The sequence below is a fragment of the Erpetoichthys calabaricus genome, chromosome 5 (genome assembly GCF_900747795.2).
Source record: "Erpetoichthys calabaricus chromosome 5, fErpCal1.3, whole genome shotgun sequence".
Classification (NCBI taxonomy): domain Eukaryota; kingdom Metazoa; phylum Chordata; class Cladistia; order Polypteriformes; family Polypteridae; genus Erpetoichthys; species Erpetoichthys calabaricus.
Window position 1 is genome coordinate 30,741,806 of NC_041398.2, and position 12,479 is coordinate 30,754,284.

The window sequence follows — 12,479 nt, forward strand, 5'->3', positions numbered from 1 at the left end:
CATACTCTCACCACATGAGGCCGGGCATTGTCATGCACCAGGAGGAACCCAGGAGCCACTGCACCAGCATAGGGTCTGACAATGGGTCCAAGAATTTCATCCCGATACCTAATGGCAGTCAAGGTGTCGTCGTCTAGCTTGTAGAGGTCTGTGCGTCCCTCCATGGATATGCCTCTCCAGACCATCACTGACCCACCACCAAACTGGTCATGATGAATAATGTTACAGGCAGCATAACGTTCTCCAGGGCTTCTCCAGAGCCTTTCACGTCTGTCACATGTGCTCAGGGTGAACCTGCTCTCATCTGTGAAAAGCACAGGGCGCCTGCCAATGGTGGACCTGCCAATTCTCATATTATACGGCAAATGCCAATAGAGCTCCATGGTGCCGGGTGGGCAGTGAGCACAGGGCCCACTAAAGGAAGTCTGTTTCTGATTGTTTGGTCAGAGACATTCACACCAGTGGCCTGCCTGCTGGAGGTCATTTTGTAGGCTCTGGCAGTGCTCATCCTGTTCCTCCTTGCCCAAAGGAGCAGATACCGGTCCTACTGATGGGTTAAGGACCTTCTAATGCCCTGTCCAGTTCTCCCAGAGTAACTACCTGTTTCCTGGAATCTCCTCTATGCCCTTAAGACTGTACTGAGAGACACAGCAACCCTTCTGGCAATGGCACGTATTGATGTGCCTGCCATCCTGGAGAAGTTGGACTGCCTGTGCAACCAACCTCTGTAGGGTCCAGGTATCGTCTTAAGTTACCAGTAGTGACACTAACTGTAGCCAAATGCAAAATGAGTGACAAAACAGATGAGGAGGAAAAAATGTCAGTGGTCTCCACCTGTTAAATTGTGGCCCCTCTAGTGCACCAAAGCAGCGGAAACTGATGAACAACCCCCTCTGCTACTTAACTGACCGGATCAATAGCCCACAATTTTCATTGACTTGATGCTGTACTCTCATTAAAAGGGGTTCCTTTAATTTTTTTCAGCAGTATATTTTCGGTGGAACCTCCACCCAGGTATTGGGAGAAGGTGCAGACTCCACAAGGACAAAGTAGAATTGGAACCTTGTGCTAAGCTTTGTGCCACCGATTCACTCAAACTTGAACCGTCCCACAAGACTAACGCAGTTCAGAGGTGAGGTTAGGGATACAGTGGAGTGTTCTTAATATAGGACTACAAGTCCCACCTCCAGGAACTCTGTTCATCCTTGGCTCCCCTACAGTGTGTGTGTGTGCCAAGGAGCTAGACATCAAGTACAATGCAGTGTGACAGAATTTAAATATGAACACCTTGAAGTAAACAGTTCACCATGGGCAGAAGGAAGGTGAGAAAGGGGGAGTCATAAAGTGACCAGCGCTTACAGCACAAGCTGATCATTTTATTTCCATCACTGCCAACTGTGCTGTTGACACATGACATATCAGCCCCTCTGTGAAGCCATTTATGCCAGAAGGAACGACTGGCACTGCTGGTAACACAGTATCACCCAATGAACATCTGTTCTTGCATGTCTTCCAATGCTGCTGACACTAATAGGCCGGGGACACAAAGCTAAAGTGGTCTCGGCGCTCTTGAGGACGAAGACCATCCGTCAAAGTCAGCCGTAAAATCAACAAGAAGATGCAGTGAGCCGAGTTCATCAGCTTCCGATGGTGCTGGCAGCCTCTTTCATTTCCCTAAGGAGGCTAAAAAGATAAGTGACAAGAAAAGATGAGCAGTCGGGATTTTGTGAGGGTTGGTGTAAGGGTCAATGTTAAACATACAGAAGCACAGGTACAACTGTAATGAAAGGACTGTTCAGAGACGGCCGAGTGTGAAGATCTTGATGGATCGGCCAGGGTTAATCAAACAGGGTAGCAATGGGGAGAAGGAATGGAGTCGAGGCGTTTATAAGGAGGGTGACACTCCCCAATGCCCTGTGACAGGCACTCGCTCTGAAGGGGAGGGCAACCAAACTGGAGATGAAGAAAAGGTGAGGTAGAAGAAGTGAGACCTTCTTGGTGGAAAAGAGGGCTCTATGTGGACCTAATTATAGATCTTCAGCTGCATACAGAAAAAGAGGCACACAGTATATCAAGTGGGTCAAGAACGCCATCAAAGAAGTGATGTGTAGGCACAACTCCTGGATTAGAACCCCAGCCTGGTCACTCGGGCTCTTCCTCCATTCATGTGGTTTCCCTCCCACAGCTTAATGTTTTGCAGATGTGATTGGTGTGTGACATTAAAGTGCCAGCCCTGGGCAAGGGCAGGTTATGGATAGGAGTGCAACCTACACAGGATTGGCGCTCACTTCAAGGTGCTTCTCTGTTTGAACCCAATGCTGCCACAGCAGACTTTGGCTTTCCACAAGTCTATGTTTACAATAATTACAGATTCTAAAAATCAATAATGTGGACCCTATGTGTGTTAGAGGAAATGGGTGTTTTAGGGGAAGTGGTGGTCTTACTTTAAAGAATAGGACATACAGTACAAGGTGACTTGGGCCGAGTGTCAAATCACTATATACATGTATATATACACATGCACCAGCCACTTTATTAGGTACACCTTGCTAGTACCATGTTGGACCCCCTTTTTCCCACACAAGCTCTGTAATTCTTCATAGCATAGCTTAAAGAAGGTGTTGGAAATATTATTAATTGATTTTGGTCCACTTTTACATGATAGTATCATGCAGTTGTTGCAGATTTGTCAGCTACACATCCATGATCCAAATTTCCTGTTCCACCACATCCCAAAGGTGCTCTACTGAATTGAGATCTGTTGACTACGGAGGCCATTTGAGGTCAGTGAACTCATCGTCAGGCCATTTGAGGTCAGTGAACTCATCGTCATGTTCAAGAAACCAGTTTGAGATGATTTGAGCTTTGTGACATGGCTACTTCCAGAAAGATAATGTGCTATCAGAAGATGGGACCACTGCAGTCATAAAAAAAATGGACATGGTCAGCAACAAGACTCTGGTAGGCTGTGGCATTTAAACAATGCTCAGTTTGTACTAAGGGGCTCAAAGTGTGTCAAAAAATATCCACCACACCAATACACCATCACCACCAGCCTGACCTGTTGATATAAGGCAGGATGGAGCCATGCATTCATATTGTGACCCTGCCATCTGAATGTCACAGCAGAAATCGAGACTCATCAGACCAGACCGCATTTTTCCAATCTTCTGTTGTCCAGTTTTGGTGAGCCTGTGTGATTTGTTGCCTGTTCTTAGTTGACAGGAGTGGCACCCGATGTGGTCTGCTGTAGCCCACCTGCTTCTAAATTTGACGTGTTGTGTATTCAGAGATGCTCTTCTGCAGACCTCGGTTGTAACAAGTGGCTATTTGAGTTACTGCTTCCTTTCTGTCAGCTCAAACCAGTCTGGCGATTCTCCTCTGACCTCTGGTATCAACAAGGCATTTTTCCTCAGAGAAGTGCCACTCACTGGATATTTTCCCTTTTTCGGACCATTCTCTGTCAACCCTAGAGAAGGTTGTGCGTGAAAATCTGAGTCGATCAGCAGTTTCTGAAATTCTCAGACCAGCCTGTTTGGCACCAACAGCCATGCTATGTTCAAAGTCAATTCAATCAGCTTTCTTCCCCATTCTGATGCTCAGTTTGAACTTCAGCAGATCATCTTCATAATGTCTACAGGCCAAAATGCATGGAGTTGCTGCCATATGATTAGATGTGTGAGTTAACAAGGTGGATTGGTGTACCTAATAAAATGGCCAGTGAGTATAAAAAAAGCAACCTTAGTAAAACATATTTACTACCAATACATAAATAAATAAATAAATAAATACATAAATGTTAAGATTAGAGACGCAATTTGAACCTCATGTCCTTCGTCACAAACCTAATTAAGATTAGCGAAATGTGGTGTCGCACTGCTTCCATGTAGTCCGTGATAAAATAACCTTTACCTATTTTTTCTTGTTTGTAAAGAAAAAAAAAGCAAAATTTTTGTATATTTTTATTATTTATATTTTTTTATTTCACTAAAGTTAATATAAGGGTTCAAATGGAATTAACTTTATTTTGCAAAAAAATAAATAAATAAATAAACGGGACATTTTTCTTGAGAAAGCTGTTTCATTCTGGCCAGTTTTGAAACCAGAAGTGAACTTTCTTACCACCCAAGTGAACATAATGACAGGTTTCAGTGGTGCTAATGCAATTCCAAAGGTTTCTCTAATAACCAGTTAGCTTATCCCTAATTAGTAATGTTTAAGCCTAAGCGAGTTGACCATTAGGACACTGAAGGAAATGCTGCTAAAAATGGGGCTTTGCGGTCGAATGTGAATAATAAATTAAAGCAGTAATAGCCATAAACAACACTAGTATTGTCTTAGTTGTATTTTAACCTAAAAGTGTCTTGATTAAAAAAAAACAAGTTTCAATTTCTATCAAAAACATGTACATTTCTGGGTGATTCCAAACTTTTGACACTAGTATAGGTCTACATGTACTATACAGTGCCTATGAAAGTGCAGCACTTGTTCATGTTTTATTGTTTTGCAGCACTGAATCACAGTGGGTTTATACTTAAAACATGTTTGTCACTGTCAGGTCAGGTCAGGTCGGGGAGCATGCACTGGTACAGGGCATTGTTGCACCCACCACACATTGAAACACCTCGGGATTCTGGTTGGCAAACCCCTGAGGCAGACACGCCATTAATGGTTCAGGGTTCATTGAGGGTTAGGGTTCAGTCCCATCCTCCATGAAAAGATCATCTATCTGCCACAGCCAGGTGTGTTACGTGAGCATCCCCTTGTCCTGGTTAAGCTGCTTAGGTCCTCAACAATAAAGATCCTGTGAGCTGGATCACCTTCAGGGAATTGCGACACATGGCCGTACTGCCGTAACTGACTCTCCCTCACAATGCAGGTATTGTGCCTAATTTAGGACTCCGTGAGCAACACAAAGTCAAACCAGCGGATTCTCTGGAGAGACACAGTACCGAAGGAGTCCAGTCACTGGATAGCATCCATGTCTCATAACCATATAGCAAAACAGGAAGCACCAGGACCTTAAAGACTTGGATCTTCACCCTTATTCATCGATATCAGGAGCGCCACACACTCCTTTCCAGCGACCTCATGACCCCCCATGTTCTCCCAATCCGTCTACTGACTTCATAGGAAGAGTCACCCGAGACATGAATGTCACTGCTGAGTTAAGTAAACCTCTTGACAAGCTCGATACTCTCTCCGCAGACAGATACACTTCTGATGGCTGTGCCCAAGAGGTCATTAAAGGCCTGTAATTTGTTTCTTATCAGGACACTTGCAAGCCCAGACCCTCAGACTCCTCACTCAATCTCTCGAGAGCCCTGATCAGAGCCTCCATTGACTCCATGAAGATCACAACATTGTTTGCAAAGTCAAGATCAGTGAATCTTTCTTCACCAACAGATGCTCCACAGCCGCTGGACCCCACGACCCTGCCCAACATCCAGTCCATGCAAGCACTGAAGAGAGTAGAAGCAGAAACACACCCCTGACAAACCTCAAAATCAACTGGGAATAACGCAGAGGTTCTGACTCCACTCGGTACAACATTCACAGTATCAGTATACAGACCGGCCATGATATCTAGTAACCTTGAGGGGGGAATCCCGCACCGACACTGACCAACAGGAAAAAAAAAAAAAAAAAGACGCTTGTATGTCAAAGTGAAACTAAATCACTACAAATTGGTCTAAAGTTATCATGATTATTAAACACAAAATAGTCACTTGCCTTACTTTGCCATTCCTGTACCATCACTGATGTAGCCAGCTGGTTCTAGAAGTCATGGAGATCAACCTTGTCCACTCAAGGTTGATTGTAGTATAAATCCTGACTGTATCTTGAAGAGGCCGCTACTGATCCAACAGTTTCCTGCCAAAAACTAGAGTATTAAAACAAAGGAACACACTGAATGGCCCTGTGACAGGGTTATTGACAAGTGCTAGTTGGGATGGATACAAGAAAATTTCCAAGTCATTTAACATTTTTCACGGTATTCACGTACAAAACCTTTTGCAGAAGAGTTAAGACTTGTGAACTTTGAGCCATAATGCCCTCCAAAATGGCAGGCAGTCAAGTTTTCAAAACCTGCAACACTATTTCATAGCTCACATTTTTAGACACTATGGTGTTAGTATGAGGTGATCTGTTCTGTCCAATGCATTCTTTCACGTCATAAATATTATGAAGGGCAGATTACCTGCTTTAATTTTGACTGGGACTTTCTCATGATAAAATTAACCAATCATTAAAAAATTTAAAGTATATGACAAAACGCTCAAAATCTCTCTACAGCAAGCTGTCCTCAAAAACCATGTAAGGGGGTTCTAGTGATGAGGGCTGCCAAAAGACTTCTGGTAACTTTGAAGAAGTTACAAGCTCCAGTGGCTGAGACTGGAGAGACCGTGCAGACAGCAACAGCAGCCTGGCAGCTTCAACAGTCCCAGCTTTATGGGAGAGAGCAAACACAGGTTTGCCCGCTGGAACGAGGATCGTTGGTCTAATGAGACCAAAACTGAGCTTTTTTGGTCTTGCAACTGAACACTATGTTTGGGACAAGTCAGAATGGCATATTATCAAAAACACACCACCTCTACCAGGAAGCATGGCACTGGCAGCATTATGCCCCTCAGCTTCTCTGTGAGAGACTTGGGAAGGTAGATAGAAAATAAATGCAGAAAAATCCAGCGATATCCGGGAGGAAAGACTGAAGATTGCACGTTGGGTGAAGATTAATTACAGCAAGACAACAATCTCAAGCATAAAACCTAAGAAGTTAGATAGGAATGGCTTAAAACAATAATATCTTGGAGAGGCCGCGTCTGAGTCCAGAACTCAATCCAACTGACTTGCAAAAGGCCTTTCACTCACAATCTCCATGCAACCTAATAAAGCTTGAACAGTTTAGCAAGGAAGAAAATGGAAGTTTCCAGATGTGCAAACCTGGCAGAGTGAGATCTGTTTATGGAGTCTCACAGCTGTCTTGGCTGACAAAGGCACAGCTTCCAAATACTGACTCGAATGGGATGAACATTTGGGCAGTCAATTATTTTGTGTTTACTAACAAATTTTGATTCATTTGTGGAGATTTATTTTAACTTGAACATACAAGAGTCTTTGGCGGATGATCAGTTTCAAAAAAAGTTAAATGAAATCCAGTGATTAAATGTTGTAAAACAATAAAACAAAAATTCTCCAGTCTGTGAATGCTTTTTAAAAGTACTGTACACACACATGCCGTAGTAGCAAAGGAGAGAATTAAAACAAAATGGAGTGCCATTATGAACACTGCTGCATATCCTCTCTCTGACACACCAACACAGAGGACTTTTCAGCCAACGACTCATTCATCAGAAGTGTGTCAAAGAAAAGCTATGGAGCTCCTTTACACCAACAGCAATACATCTGTATAACGCCCTCATTGGGTCTGCCAAGTCAGAGGTTTTTCTTTGATAAATTTTCTTGCCTTTTAGTCATTCTGGGGTGCATTCAGAGCATTGTGTGTGTGTGTATATATAAACTTGCTTATTCTTTAAAAAGCCAAACTTCCTCCTGAGGATAAATAAAGTTCTATCTATGCACACATTTTAAATACACACACACACACACAAGAATGAAGTTGCATTCGCTTGCTGACACATACTAATGTTTCAAAGCCAAGCAAAATGACACCTTTTATTGGTTAACTAAAAAGATTACAATATGCAAGCTTTCGAGGCAACTCAGGCCCCTTCTTCAGGCAAGATGTAATTACATCTTGCCTGAAGAAGGGGCCTGAGTTGCCTCGAAAGCTTGCATATTGTAATCTTTTTAGTTAGCCAATAAAAGGTGTCATTTTGCTTGGCTTTTCTCTACATTCATAATGGCTAACACGGTACAACACCCTAGTACTAATGTTTCAAATCAAAGCTGGAGTGCAGGAAAGTTACATTAATAGAAACCTTTTTTAAGGTCTAACACCCAACCCATTAATGCATTTCTTTTAATTTCTTAGATAGGTCTGCCAGCCAGTAGCTGGGCTTCCACACTGACAGACACATTACTTCTGATGATGAACAGTGAAGCTTTTGGCTTGCATCGGCTTCATGGCAACACACAGGCAACCCAATTGCCACACAAGTGGATGGCTGGGACCGACGTCAAACCTTATGGCATAAACAGAACCAATCAGCACAAATGCATCTCAGAAGCCAGATGTTCAACAGATGGTCAGCTAAGACAACAGCCATCAGCTGAAGTATACAAGCCAAATTAAAGACTCACCTGGTTCAACAGGATCTCCCGTCAACTTTGTCTAAAACAACTTTCTAGCTTCCTACTGCTGTCAACACTGCCCAGGTTGTCCTTGGGAGTTGCAGGTTTATAATCAAGGATGCCAGTGTAAGATCTGTAATGTCTTCCTTGAACCTATATGTTCAGCACAAACTGTAAATACATACAACACTTATTACAACACAAGGTGACCATTCCTGCGATGCTTCTTGCTTTACCCAAGGTAGGTGTAGGAGATCTGCTGTGCCTCCCATGTTCAACCAGAATATATAAAGCTCACCAATACTAAACTGAAAGTTTAAGGCCACCCTTGACTAAAACTCTCTAACACGATTTTTGAGATTGTCAGAAAATATTAAGAATTTTATTTTCTCTAAAAATCCAGAGATTGCAGAATTGTTTTTCAAATGGTGAGTCTTGTGTGTCTGATTAGATCTCATTTCCTTTCTTCTTGATTCACATCATTGCTTTAGTGGAACACTCTATTAATGTTTGTACAACACTGCTGCAAACAAATTTGCCCCAAGTGTAAATCGAGCATATATACCTACCTAGAACTCAAACAGGCCCAGAAGGACAAGTCAACACGTTGAGTTTGGCTTGGTTTATATAATGTGTCTGGAACAGACTATCAAATATTTTATTACATAAAAATGGCAACATGAGGGAACACTTTAGATGCTATGAAAAAAAGTTCTCAGCAATTGACCCCAGTGGTTTGGGCCTGGTGTGCACCCCCTTGCTCCTTCACTTTATCTACTCAGGAGAAGACGATGGAGGCGGTTTAATCCATTGCTTCGGAAGACCGGGCTCCCGCTCTGGTGAGGTCCTCTTCTCAAACTGCTGACGATGTGCTGCTGCCCCGATCATTGGAGAATTAGTGCAAGTTGTGCATTTGTCCTCAATGGGCCTACCTCCGCCAGTACTGGAAGGGAGAAGAGGAAAAGTGTTAGTTAAACAGTCAGATAGCGCAGGCAGAGAAGGTGTCATTTAGCAAAGTAATTAAAACAACAGAAGGCCATCTGCCAACAACAAGACCATTCAACCCATCAGTTAGAGGAAAGTGATCACTAAGTAAATGAGAGGCGCAAAGTTCAATGAGACAAGGCATCTTCACATAAGGATACTTCCCATGTCTACTCTGGGGGAGGTTGAGGGTTTTTCCCCTTTTATCTACTTTATTTACATCTTTGTGCTTTGGTGCTCATGGCATCATGTGATAATAACTTCACTGAGCATGCTACTGACAGGCAAAGTCTCTTTTACATTCATAGATAACACAAACACTGATCTAAAAAAATGAAAGATTTTCAGCTATTATATGTTGTGTGTGTATTCACCTCACATTTCTTTATTTATATATATATATATATATATATATATATATATATATATATATATATATATATATATATATATATATATATATATATATATATATACACAGTGAAAATCGTTTAACACGAAACTGAGGGGACTGAAATATTTTTTCATGTTAAAAGAATTTTGTGTTAAAGGATATTACAAAAAAAAAAAAGATGCAGTATATTCAACAAAATTAAGTTTATTAGAGTACATTTTATTTACATAGATATGTATATATGCATGTATTTAATAAAAATGGGAGCATTCTGAGATCTCGCTTGTTTGAACCAAACAAGTAAAGCCGTCTCTAAATCCTCGTGCTTGGCCGTTCTCATCCATTTTCGCTCTGGCTCAAACTTACTCCGTTCAAACATTTCCGTAATTTGCTCTCTTTTTTTTTTTAATTACTGTATTGTTGATAATGTAGAGATAGCAATATGAAAATCTTTACAGATTTCCGTTTTCGTCTTCTATTTTTGATCAACAGCCTTAAGAAGCTCCATCTTCATTTTAAGCGAAATAGCAGTTTGCTTTCCCCCTGAGCTCTTTGCCATTGTGCTCGTAAAAAAAATTCTTCTAAAATAGAAAAAAAAACCGTGAACCAAACTCACTGATTTTTACTCACACTGCGATGTACTCGTCACCGAATTCCAAAGCTAACTGATGAGAGATGAGATATTTTTGTGTGGCGTTTGTAGGGGTGGAGGGTGAAAGTAGCTTAGATAAACAAAACTGGCTCGTGTCACAGGCTATTCCGAGGGTATTTCAAAGCCAAGTTTGCCTCCTTTCTACGAAACATGTGAAACCACCTCTCTTTCATTTCACACCCCTCTTAAATCTCGCCTGCGCGGCTGGTGTTTTCCGTATTTTGTTCTTTCCCAGAAGGGAAATCTTTTCGTGTTAAGCGATTTTCGTTTCGTGTTAAGAGAAAAAAATGCATGAAAATACATAGTAGTTTGTCGGGACCGTTGTATTATTTCGTGTTAACCGATATTTCATCTTAAGCGTTTTCGCGTTAAACGTATTTCACTGTATATATATATATATATATATATATATATACACATATACACACACACACACACACATTTGTGTGTTTTACGTGTGTGTACATATATACAGTATTTATACACATATATACATACTGTAATTCTTCTTGTAATCTTCATTACAATTCTTTGATTTTTTTTTCAGCTTAAATTTTCAGTGAAGCTTGATTTTTTTGGGCCTCAGGACCATCAAATTGAAGCTTCAGTTAAAACCTTTTTGTCCTTGGATTAAAAATAATGAAAATCTTGTCACTCTATCAGGGACATGTACACACCCACACAAACGCATGCATGTGACAAAGTAAGTGCAACAAATAACATGTTTGTTCTTTTCAAACATATGTGGATATATCACAATTTGAACTCCATATAAATAGTGCCTATAGATAAAGGCATTTTAATAGACATCATACCATATTTACATTTGTAGTCCATTGTACAGTTTAAATAAACAAAAATGCAAATTATGCATGTGGAAAAAGTAAACACATCATTACATTTATCACTACCCCAATTACCAAAAATTAGAATCCGCCACACCAGATCAGCCACAAATGATCAGAACATCATTAGAGAGGATCTTTGTATGAAATGGTCTTATTTAAACCTCAGACATTTAATTTGGTTTGGTCTTTTTTGTTAAAGTGTGTGTTATCACCATGCCTAGATTGAAAGAGCTCTCTAAGGCCTTTAGAAAGATGCTTATAGATGCCTTTAAGTCTGTGTAGAGATTTAAAAAGGTCTCCAAACAATTGGAAATGACCAATTCCACTGACCAGGAGAGGAGAAAATTTACAAGTGGAGACGACTTCAAACAATTAACCAAGTTGTTCAGGCCCGGCCAACCCAGCAAGTTCAGCCGATGGTAAAAGAAATCTCTAATAGCCCCAGAAGCATGGGACCTACAGGTACCCCTTGCCACTGTTGATGTCAAAGTGCAGGAGTATAGCATTACAAAGAGGGCACACAATATAGATCTGCGTGGGAGGTGTGCCAGGAGGAACCCAGAAACAGTATTATGGCAAAAATAAAGTTTGTCTAACACCTAGGCAAACACCAGCACATCTGGAACAATGTGCACTGGACAGATGATACAAAGATAAGAGTTATTTGACCATTGAATCAGAAGACACGTTTTGTGAAAACCAAGGACAGAATTTGACCAGAAGAGCCTGATACCACCTGCAAAGCATGATGGTGAAAATGTTACGGTTTGGGGATGCTTTGCTGTATCAGGGCCTGAACAGCTAATCATCACAGTATTCACAATGAGTTCTTTATTATACCAGAGGGCAGTTGAGCATAATCTGTCAGAAGATTGAATTTCAACCAAAACTGCACCTTGCAACATTACAATGACCCTAAGCATATCAGTAAATTCACTAAGGAATAGCTACATTATATATATATATATATATATATATATATACATACATATATATACATACATATATACAGTGCATCCGGAAAGTATTCACAGCGCATCACTTTTTCCACATTTTGTTATGTTACAGCCTTATTCCAAAATGGTTAAATTAATTTTTTCCTCAGAATTCTACACACAACACGCCATAACGACAACGTGAAAAAAGTTTACTTGAGGTTTTTGCAAATTTATTAAAAATAAAAAAAACTGAGAAGTCACATGTACATAAGTATACACAGCCTTTGCTCAATACTTTGTCGATGCACCTTTGGCAGCAATTCCAGCCTCAAGTCTTTTTGAATATGATGACACAAGCTTGGCACACCTATCCTTCGCCAGTTCCGCCCATTCCTCTTTGCAGCACC

At 41.0% G+C, this 12,479-nt stretch overlaps 1 protein-coding gene across 1 annotated transcript in view; it reads right to left on the reverse strand.

The window, feature by feature from the left end:
* Positions 1-8,863: 8,863 nt before the first annotated feature.
* pik3c3 (phosphatidylinositol 3-kinase, catalytic subunit type 3) overlaps positions 8,864-12,479 on the reverse strand; it is a 93,609-nt gene continuing 89,993 nt past the window's right edge. The window contains exon 25 of the mRNA XM_051927398.1: positions 8,864-9,199. Within this exon, the coding sequence (XP_051783358.1) occupies positions 9,185-9,199 (15 nt within the window). The 3' untranslated portion in view covers positions 8,864-9,184. The remainder of the gene's footprint in view (positions 9,200-12,479) is intronic.